Source organism: Fistularia commersonii, chromosome 21, assembly GCF_037954325.1.
Source record: "Fistularia commersonii isolate RoL2024-O1a breed Wild chromosome 21, RoL_Fcom_v1.0, whole genome shotgun sequence".
In the NCBI taxonomy this organism is placed as follows: Eukaryota; Metazoa; Chordata; class Actinopteri; order Syngnathiformes; family Fistulariidae; genus Fistularia; species Fistularia commersonii.
The window spans coordinates 6,861,329-6,873,102 of NC_141304.1; the positions used below are offsets into that span (position 1 = coordinate 6,861,329).

At 36.1% G+C, this 11,774-nt stretch overlaps 1 protein-coding gene across 1 annotated transcript in view; it reads right to left on the reverse strand.

The window, feature by feature from the left end:
- Nucleotides 1-10,765, reverse strand: part of cntn3b (contactin 3b) — a 44,555-nt gene extending 33,790 nt beyond the window's left edge. Inside the window, exons 1-2 of the mRNA XM_086167858.1 lie at nucleotides 10,489-10,765; nucleotides 8,015-8,150 (exon numbers count right to left, since the gene is read on the reverse strand). Of these exons, the coding sequence (XP_086023984.1) occupies nucleotides 8,015-8,150; nucleotides 10,489-10,645 (293 nt within the window). The 5' untranslated portion in view covers nucleotides 10,646-10,765. The remainder of the gene's footprint in view (nucleotides 1-8,014; nucleotides 8,151-10,488) is intronic.
- Nucleotides 10,766-11,774: the final 1,009 nt, after the last annotated feature.

Sequence of the window (11,774 nt, forward strand, 5' to 3'; positions counted from 1 at the left end):
AAGCCTGCATTATTCATCTAACAGTCTGTGCCAGTCACTTAATCGGACTGACTTTGTCACCATTCCAACAATATTACTTTTAAAGGTCCTATTGCTGCGACAAGGTTTATTTTTCTAAAAATATTAGAACACTCACGTTTTACGACTGCATCCTCTTTTTATTTCTTTTTTGATGTATTTTCTTCATCTTGAGGAGAGTGACAGTGTCGCCATTCCAACAATATTACTTTTAAATGACCAATGGTTGCGACAAGGTTTATTTTTCTCGAAATATTAGAGCACACGCGTCTTACGACTGCGTCCTCTTTTTCTTTTCTCTTTTGATGTATTGTCTCCATCTTGGATTAATTCTCCATCTCTTTGCTTTGTTTGGGTCAAAGGCAGGATTATAGTTGTGCACAGGGGGGAGGAGGTTAAATACAAAGGGATGGCAAGCAAGTTATTCTTGCAACCACCCAGCATGATTGAAATTAATGGGCAAGAGGCAAGATAGCCTGGACAGATCATACACTTCTGCACCATACATTTGGCCTGGGTGAGGGTGTCACTGACAGTCGGTAAACCACCTACCTACATTTTGTACAGAAACAACAGAGACAGATTTGGGAATATATATTGAGTATTAGCCTTTCATAGAAACCATGAAAAGGAAAATAAGAGGGAAACCTTTACAAAAAAACAAAAAAAACAAACACTTCCTCATGAAAATAAGGAAATATAACATCAAATTGATACTGTATTACCTCTTTATATAGTGAATTTGCATGGTATTGGGTTACGCGGTCCAATCTATCGATCTATACCAGGATTTTAAAGTAAGAAGCTCTACAAATTTAAGGCTACAAAATGTCCATCAGTTAAGTCTGTTGATTAGTTGATTAGTGAAGGGAAAACTTGTAATCCATTAGAAATAAATAAACTATATATCTATATATATATATATATACATATATGCTTACAGATTATATCTGTTAAAAATAAAAGGCTTCCTACATTTCAGTGAAGTGAAGCCAATGCAAAAGTGTCTTAAACTTGCTTTATTTTAACTAGTCAGAAGGGGATACTTGTATTGGTTTTGTATAGTGGAGAAAATTCCCATATGCCTGATGGAGTTAATAGCGTTAATACTTTGATACTCTTTGATACTCTCACTTTACTCTTCCATTGGCAGGTTATGCTTTAGGGTGCGGCCAACTTATGACTGATGAGCTACTGTTAATTAAGACAGGCATATCTGAATATTCATACACTCATGTATTTTTATTTTATCATTAAGTTGCTTTTTGGTCTTGTCTTTGTTCCCTATAATTTCTATAGCATGTGATCATAACTGTATTATCAACCAAAAATGCCTTGCTCAGTTCTTCATTTGATAAACAACAGTCGTCATAAATTGGCAGATAAATACACTTGGTGGAAATCTCATTTGTATATATTTTGTCTTCAGGGTCTCAGAGCTATCTATATATCTTCGTCTAGTTGACCACCAAGACTCGCTAAATCCAAAGTTCAAACTCAAACTTTGGAGCAGTCCATAAACTACAGATGTCACAGTCTTGCATACAATTGTACATGTACTGTTCTAAAAAATGCATGTTAATTTCAAAAGTTAAAACAACTTTTAGAGCAATTACATGATTTTATAGCAGACATTCAAGTGCACAGGGGGTATACAAACAATGCCTGCAGTCAATTTATCTCTGCAGGCTTCTAAATACCCTTCAAAATGAAGCAATCTGAGAACTACACTCCAGTTAACCTGCTGACAACACACTTTCCCACAATGAGACCAACTAGATATTGCTTTTCAGGTGAAGGAGGTTAAATAAACTGGTCCTTGCAGCCAGCCAACAAATAATGAACAAAACTCTTCATATAAAGATTAATTTATTTGTAATCATTGTAAAAAGAAAATAAGAAAAAAAATCGGCAAGTGGCCTAAAACATGTTGACCAAATGGTGTAAAGTAGGATGTATGTATTTGATACAAAAAATCATCATTCACTTTTGTTTTTTGTTTTTTTTGAGATTAAGTCAGTGAGAAGATAACCTTTAAGGGCTTAGCAGTGCATCTAATGAAACTTTCATTGTGGTTTAAAAAAAAAAAACATGTATTATTCTACTGTTTGATGTAAATTTGGCTTAAAATGTTCCAATTTAGCCCTCAAAGCTAATCCTATGGGGTTATTTTAATTTTTTTTTCATTGTGTTTTTATGTAAACGCATTCTTCTTATTTGGATATCAATGTTATTTAATGTGACACATTTTTACTTTGTAGTATGAGGTGGTAAAGATTTTTTTTTCAAATCATGTAATCTACTTCTGATCAAAGAAAATAAGGAAAGGAAACTGTGGCCACTAGAACAAATTTCTTATAGTCAGGACAAATTTAATAAAATACATCGTCTCGACTACGTACTATTGTCTCTACTATGCGTTGGGGTGAAGCTAACAAAAGGAAAGACTCATTTTCTGTGGCTTATAGATGCCGGCTGATCTGAGCATGCTCTGTTTGAACTCTTTGTGACCTTGAGGTTCACATACATTTTGCATGAGGTCTCCCCATCAAATAGACTAGGGATCGAGCTGCAACACTGGCTCACCTGGCTCTCCTTAAGGCCAGATACCCACAGAGACAGCTGTGCCCACATAGGGCTCAAACACCGCAGTCTCACACACTGCACACAAAACATGCACACACTACACGTAGAGCTTAGAGCTGATCATGGAAAACAGTTCAGCAGGATACTCTCTACATTTATATCAATCACATCATTACTACTGCATTGCAATAAATCAATTTGACTTGAGACCAAAAGTAAACACAATTAATAGCAACGCTTTGTTGTGGTTTGATCAGTTAATCCCAATGAGTCACTGATTCATGCACATAGATCTTTTTAGCAATATGTAAATGTTTTTTTCCTCTTTTTTTTGCATTCACACATTTTTTTTACTATACGGCCTCTATTGCAATGGAATTCATGGCAAAAAAAAGTAAAAAAAGCAAAAAAAAAAGACTAAACAAATTGATCAGTAGTATTTATGTCTCTCTTACCTTGTATTGACCTATAAACAAAAGTAAACTTTCCTTTATGGTCAGTAAACTCAAACATCTGCTTGAAGTCACATTACACGATAGCAGACACGAGCAAGCATATTTTTTATCCCCCTCTTTCCAATCACTGTTGTGCCCTTGATTCTGTGTTATAGCAGATTCACAGTAAACACTGTGACAGGTGTATTCATAAAGCACCGCTCTGAGCCCTGGAGTGTGCTCTGGCACTACACTGGACTATTTGTCAACTAGGGAACTGTCAGTGTTCCCATTCATATATTCACAGTGTCAAGAGTGGGCAAGGCAAAGGTGGAGCAAACCAGCAGTGGGTTGAAAACAAAGTCATGGTATAAACAGTAGCTAGTAAGAGTTATTGACATGATTGGTTTTCAATCATTCAAACTGATTGTTTAATTTTGTCAAACATTCAAATGAAGCCTACTTGAAGACCAAAATCCCATAGATGGTAAAGAAAGGGAAAAGAAAACCAGGGTTCAGAGACTGTGTTGGAACCAAGAGCGCAACTCAATTTAAGAAGCACTATTAATTGGTCAATAGCCTTTTATTTTATTTTCTATCTCATTTGTGATTCTATTTTTATTTTTATTTTCATGTTTGTTTGTTTTTGTTTTTTTTCCAGTTGGTAGATATAGACAAGAGCCTGCTTGTACATTGGTAAAACTCATCCCATAATTAAGTTGAGTTTAGGGACAAAAAGGAATTTTTATTTTAAAGAATGTTTAAATTTAAACCCCCTGATAAGAAGTACGAGATTCAAATTTGGTCTCACTTCTCCGCTATCGGCCACCTGAGCATGTATCAAGACCATCACAAATTACATAAAAGATGCAATAAGTCTTAGAGGTCTATCTCTTGACCCTTACCCTAAACGTATCTTTGTCCTGCTTTGAGGTTTTCAACAGCTTTGCATGCACGAGGCACATCCTCACAGAAGGGTGACTGACCCTCGGTGTGGCCGATAAGGATGTGAGGAGCTCTCTGTTAAGAGTCAGCCCCTGCAACACAACTCGACCAAATAATACCTCAGGAGGGGTTTGAAGGGACTGTGCTCATCGGCTCGGAGTTGGTAACGGACATATTTAACACTTCACTCCACCAACCCCTGGTTGCAAAATGCATCTAGACTGTTAACATAATCCCTTTCTAAAAGACCTCTGCTGTCATGCTAGATCAATTAACTGCCTGTGGCAGTCACCCTGATAATTATGATGCGTGTTGAATGGCTGGTCAAAAAACAGCACTGAGACCACAGTAGACCCCCGTCACTGCGCAAACGGGATGAAGCGATTCACATGTGATCCAGTCCAATCTGTAATACATGTCTCTCGCTCAGAGAGCAGAGATTGGTATATGTTAAACCAGGTTTTGCTAGAATTGTTTCCTGCTTTCAACCAAATCAATTCCCAGCACTCTCATGGAAAAAAAAACAACACAAAATACAAACAAAAGAAAACTGGAATGGCATGGGCTGGGAAAATCTCAATGCAGCTGGGAATGGATTTTCATCTGCAGACTGTAAGAATCCCCAACATCTCATCGCCCCGATCATCTTCAGCACTAGCTTTTCTCAGGGACGGGTTCGAATCTCTCGGCTTTACACCCTACTAACATAGAGATGTTCTGGAGATTGTGTCAAGTTACAATTACATGCACATGCATATTTTTGATCACCAAACCAGAACATACAGGCCAATGGCACAGCAGACAATGTCTATATCAGCAAAAGGAAATGCACTGGGATCTACTGACTAACTTCTATAGCTGTGTTATGAAGAGCATGCTCACCTCCAGTATCACATGTTATGCTAATAATACTGCAGCATACTGAAAGGGTGTTCAGGAAGCAGTGAAACCGGCATAAAAATATTGCGAGCTGCAGTTGGTCTACAATTGTTGACATTTCCATGCGCACTTCCACCGTTCTTCCACCATTTGCAAGTGAATTGTCTGGATCCTTCCTGTTTTAAGGAAACTGTAGCATAAGACTTAAACCCTGCTTCTTCTTTAGGCTGTAAGATTGATAAACTGATGAACAGTGCTGGACCCTCTTCTGTGATTGTCTTATACTGATATTTACATAAATATTTCCACAATATAGTAATCATCTCTTCAAATCCATATTTTGAATATCTTTTTAGTATCTGTTTGTGATTTCATTTTTAAATGGATCTTTTTCCAAGAAGTGTTCATCACACTGTGCAATAGGGCACAAATCTGTAGTTGTTACAATCACCATTTTTGGGAGCACCATCAGAATATTGGGAACCTTTGAAAATCATTAGGCAGGCTGAGGAAATGAAACATATTGACCAAGTTAACGGTAATACACTACTTTAATTAAGGAAAAACGATTATGAAGTTACCTTTTAGCAGAGTTAAAAGTGCTGTTTTGTCAGCAGCATGTGAATCTGTGCCCTATGGCACTATACTTTACTGTAATGTGCTTTCATAGAACATACTTGGTGATTTGGCTTATTTTAGGCTTCAGCACAGGAACTGACAAGCCAGTTGATGGCATCACACTTAATCTATTAATTGCTCAAGAAAATCTATGGACTTGAAAAATGTGAGCAGGGTGTGTTGTGGTTCTCTGACAGGTGTGAACATCATCTGCTCCGACGAATTCAATATTGCATGCCCTTCCTTTCTGAATGGGTTTCGAACCAAATGGAGAATTAATTAATTTATTTATTTCTTGTTTGTTTATCTTAATAGCTGCGGTAACTGAGGAGATTAAGTGTGGTGCTCTGACTGTAATACCCTCTTGCTTGGCATATCTAATTATACAAATGCTGTTCATTTGCAAGGTCTAATCCCATGCATAATTGCAGAGCGTGGTGAAAGTCACAGCATAGCCGCTTCCTTCAGGCATTTCCCCCAGTCCGTACAGTACATTTTGAGATTCTAACTACAGTATTAGTGAAAAAAGCAAAGAATTTATGCTTTCTATTTTATCATCAGGACGGAACAGTTCTCTCCTTGCCCAAAGGGATACAAGTCAAGGACTATCAGTGTCAGTAAAACTGATGCAACCCAAATAAAGCAAACAGAAAAAAGCTCACGCCTCAAAGTAAAATTATGGAACAAAATCATATGCCCTTAAAAGCATTACCAAAAGTGTCAATCCAGAGTTTGAAGTTTGCTCACTCAAATATCGATTCTCCCTAGAAGACCAGATTTCAGATTACATATAAATAATTGATAGCGCTGACATAAACCAGTGCAACCGTTGGCCTAGATTGATATCACCAGACTGAAATATGTGTTGTTATGACCTACAAACACAATCTCCCCATCTCTACCAATAATGGAACATCTATGGACTTCAGGTACAACCCACAATAAATCAGGCAAGAGTTACTGCATGTACTGCAGAAGTAAAATCTGGTTAGAAAATTTGTAATCAAGCCCATAAAAAGGGTAAGGGGTGTTTCACACAAGTGTGATGGAATGATTTGGATAATAGACAATAACACTTGAAGACAATAACACCTGAAAATTATTTGCATTTGCATCTTCTTTTTTTTTTTTCCTTAGAATCTTCTTAATTTTTCTATAGGGCAGTAGACTTGTCACAACAATGAGCAGAGAATGACTCAAAATTAACAATATACATTCAAATGAAATCAGATCACTCCAACTTCTGAATGTGTGGACATTAACTGGACTAGTATTTTCATAGTTTTTGTCCCCAAGTCATTAACTACATAATGTTTATTTGAAAACCAAAGTTGATGCAAGCACCATCCACAAGATAGTACCAGCTTCATCATAACTTTCATGGTCTTACCTGCCAGGCTTCTACTTTGTAACAGTAATCTGCAACTAAAATATCAGTGATATAGAATATCAATACCCATTAGTGTGTAACAATTCACGAACAACCAATAAATAGGTGGAATTCTGTTTTTTCTGTTTTTTTTTTTCTTTTTCTTCTTTGTGTTTTATGTAAAATCACCCCTCATCTATTTCATTATAACTAGTTTTGCTCTTCCTTAATGTTTATATTAGAATAAAAAAACATCTTCTGTGGAGGCTTCCTTTTCAAACATTTATAAACAGATGTACCAAAAAAAAAAAAAAAAAAAAGAATCAGATGGCTGCTGCATTTATAATACAGTAGATCAGTACAGTGAACCCGATTAGGAAAATCTCTTTAATACAACAAGAAATAATTTGATTGCCTAGGTTAATAACTCCAAGTGATGGTTTTTGACTTCATTCTTGGCAGGGTCAGTTTTCACAAGAAGAATAATGGAGCCATCCCCCTCCCCCTCTCCCTGCCCCAGCCATGTTTTCAGCAGACACATTATATGAAATGTAGGCATTTAACGTAATGTTACTTACAAGGTTATTGCCTCCCTCTCTTGCTTGCTGTGCATCTACATGATGCTGACCAAGCTACGAAACACAATCAAACACAAAAACAAAACAAAAAAAAAAAAAAAAAAAAAAAAAAGCCAGCTGCCATTTTCAGGCTGACTCTCTGCACAGGAAACAGTCAGAGCCATATCAAAGGATCTATGAGCTGCCTGAATCTTTTATCGCTTAATGACTTCTCAAGCATGTGCCATGATATAAATCATGTTTGGATTTAAATAGGCTGAATATATTCCCTCAGCAATGTCCACCTTTTTAGATCTAATGAGAAGGTATATTCATCACTCACAGTGGCAGTCCAATAATTCCAACTGTTAATATATAAACTTTTTCAATTGATGGTCAATCTACCAGTTTGTCGTTTTTCTCTGGCAAGCATTTTCATCCTTAGAAACAATATCAAGCAATGTTTTTTTTTTCACCCTGTTGATTCTACTTTGATTTAAAAAAAAAAAAAAAAAACAGTTATTGGTTCCTCTCAGTGTGGCTCGAAAAGGTTTAAGTAAGACATGGGAAAGCTGCTTTGGGAATCGATGCATGATGAGGTGATTTACCTGTACTGCGGGGGAGGGGTCCCTTCTGCCTCGCACATGATGTTAGCCTGCTGGTCTGAAGAGCTGATTGGTAAAATGAGGTCACTTGGTTCCATCCTAAATCTTGGCCCTTGATATATGACATCCTCTACACAGGCTGGGAAGAGCAGAAGAAAAATCTATGATAGTGCAAGCCAAAAAAATCTCTTTGCAGCAAATGTAGCAACTTCTGAAAATAAAAACAAAACTGTATGTTTTTTTTTCAATGTGTGTTATTTGATATGCTGTGATTTTCTTTCAAAACAGTTTAATGTGATAGAAATGTTTCTCACTGATGCCTTAACTGGTCGTGCATTTGATGAGCCTGATAAGATAATCAGGAGAAAACACACACACACACACACACACACACACACACACACACACACACACACACACACACACACACACATACATACAGATATACACACAAAAGATAATGACCTTGACATTAAATAGTAAAGAGACATGAGTACACAATTACACATTTGTGCACAGCTCAGTGCACAGAGTTTTGCGGTGTAAAATACAGAAGGACATTATTATTTAATTTTTTTTTTTTTTCTCCTCTGTTGTTAACTATTACCTTTATGGCTGGATTTATAAGGAATGGGAATAGTTAGAATGTTAGTTAATTGCAGTATTTGTATTTTAGCTGTAGGTTAAGTAGTTAAGTAGTTAAGTAGAGGTGCCATAAATCTGCAATGGGTATTTTGTATTTGGCTCTGATAAAACAAACAAAAATATATATAGAGGTTATTTCTAGAAATCATAACATAAAAGCCCAGTTAAAACCGTAGTGATCTATATTATAGTAGATCTGTTAATTTTTTAAGACCACTTTTTACATAATGTACTGAGTAATCTGTTTACATGTTAGGATTTACACTTTGTGATAAAATTTATCTGCATATCTCTTTCAAGGAAACCCCTTTATAGTTTAATTCACATTTTTGTCGATACATAAATATACACAATTAAAAATTGACAGGTGTTCTACTTTAGAAATATAAATGGATACATTTTTCGTATATTGACCAATAATTTTCTTAGGTCAGAAGTCCAAATTTCGATTATATTTAAGAAATGAGTGCCATGTTTAAGAAAATGTCACTGGATTGATTGGAAAAGATGCAGGGGCAGTTCAGATGCTGTTTTCATAGTGTCAGAACATTTATTAGTAATTGTTATATATTAAGTGCCTGTTAAGTAGTTTACAGTAAGCCCTTTATTGCCTTCCAAAATTACAAGGAGAAAGTGGAAAATCAACACATCCTCATCCTGCTTTTGCTTTTCAATGTTTCACATATTTGCTTTTAGCTTTCAACATTTTTGTGAAATAATAACAAGTAATTAGTATTTCAGCTTTCAAAAAAGGTAGTCAATTAATTTCCAACTCTTTCATTTGTGTTCAAATATGTACGAAATTTGTCTGTTTCTGTGCCAGAAAACATCTAAATGTAGTCTAAGGAAAATTGTATTGTTTGAAACAAGATAACTTAATACTTCACTATGAACAGCAACTAATTACAACTTAACGTCTCATGACGACAGAGGGATCTGTCACGCCCGCGTAATTATACATTTCCTCATAAAGTAGCTGTTTTGACAAATAAAACAGAGTTATCTATTTTCAGATCATCTAAGTCGCACTACACACTTGTTAACAGAGTCCATGAGGATGTACTCGTCTTCTAGCAGCTTCAAAGGAAAGGATGCGGAACACAATCTGGTACTAAATAGAGGCAGAGTCGACAGACGGACAGAGTAGGTCTAATTACTGTCCTACTGCTTACAGATTGCAGCATGTGGTTAGCAGCACTACATGTGTTTTTAACTAGTTGTAATAACTCAACAACACGTATCCCATTGAATGTTGGATTGAGATCATTTGTAAAGACTTTTTTTTTTATTTTAAGGTGCGGCAGATCAGTACTTAAGTACAATTTGGAAGGGTCATGCATGTTTTTTTTAGAACACAGGGCACATTTTGGGTCTTTTTAAGTATAGAATCATAGAATCACACCACTGTACAATCATTTACATTGGTGTTTTTTTAGAAACTGTTTCGTGTTTATCCCGTTCGTCCTACAGGTGAATACTAGGTCAGAATCTGGCAGATTCAGTCACTCATGTGCAGAATGTCATGCTGTACATGAGCTGCAGCCTAATCAGTGTAACCTTTTGTTTGCTGTCGTTTACAACTGTTATGTTTCTTTCACCTCTTCTTTAAAGTATATTTCATGTAAACACTGCTTTCTAATGATGAGATTATATTCAAAATCAATCCAGATCTGCTTCATTTGTTGTTGTTTTTTTTTTCCTTTTAAAAGGAAAATGCTTTTATTTATTTATTTATCTATCTGTTTTTTTATGAAGTAATTAACATGCATTGGGAAACAAATCTGTTGTGAGAACTTAAGCTGGGATAGAAAATACAATAATGTGTATCTTACCTGCAAGGCATCCAGTGATTGATAGCAGAACAATTTGTTTCCATGGTAACATCATCTTTAGTTGCCGAGGGCTAATGATACCGGCATCCAATTGCTTGTGAATGAAATGTTCCCTCTTGAATGCAAGATTTTTAATCTGAAGGCAAAACAATTGCATACAATGTATGATTAAAATATGACATTTAGATCCAAATATGACAAGCACTAAATAAAAAACAAACAAACAAACAAAAAAAAAAAACGCAGTGGTTGGCACTCCTTCCTAACAGCAAGAAATTTCCTGGTTCCAATGTCAATCTTACACAAACTTTCTGTGTGGCGTTGTTCTGTGTGTGCATGTTCTCCATTCTCCAGTTTCTACCGACAGTCCAAAAACATGCAGTGGGTTAATTAGAGAACCTTAATTGCGCACTTTTTGAGAGGGTAAATGAATGTTCCTGTGATCAACAGGCAACCCAGTCCAGCATGAACCCCGCCTTTTGCCTGACGACAGCTTAAATAGGCTTCAGCCTACACAGCCTTGACTGCAGAGTAAGCAGTATAGATAATGAATGACTGAATGGATGAAAGTGATGGGTGTAAAAACAGCTGAGAGAAACCTGAGGATACAATGCAGCTGTGAACTGTTCAGGTTGCACAGTGAAGAAACGGCTACATTTTTTTTTTCCTTTACTATGCATGCCACTCATGGCTTTTAACATGTTCATGTTTCTGCAGCTTTAAAGAAAAGAAGGGATGGGAATGATTGACCTCAAAGATATATCTCTCTCCCTATGTGACAATGAGTAGGATCTGGTTTATACCAGCACTCCACATGTTACTTAATACTTTAACAGCAAATGGTTTGGTGGCCAATTGACAGTAAGCAAACTGACTGAATGCATTTTTGTGTATTATGTGTATTATGTGTAATATATTCCCTGAGATCAACAAAAATGAATAAATGCTATGAATTTATAAAGACGATCCACATGCAACTGTGAACTCATCGATATTGTTTCTTTACTTGATGGCATGTATTTGATGTCTAAGCTGGAGCAGGAACAAATGGTTCATTTCTTATGGATAGTTGGAACACATTAGGTTTGAAAATAGCTTGAGGCGGAATTGCTTTTTATTAGAACCAGATGAGTGAGCTTTTAGGTAAATCCTCAGCTATGAAGTTACAGTTTGTTTGTTAACAATCAAGGTAGTCTCGATTCATCCGAAATTCAGATTTTTGGCGCAATTAATCAAGCTGTGCTATAAAAAAGCATAAATGAAAAGCCAAAAGTCATAAATATATT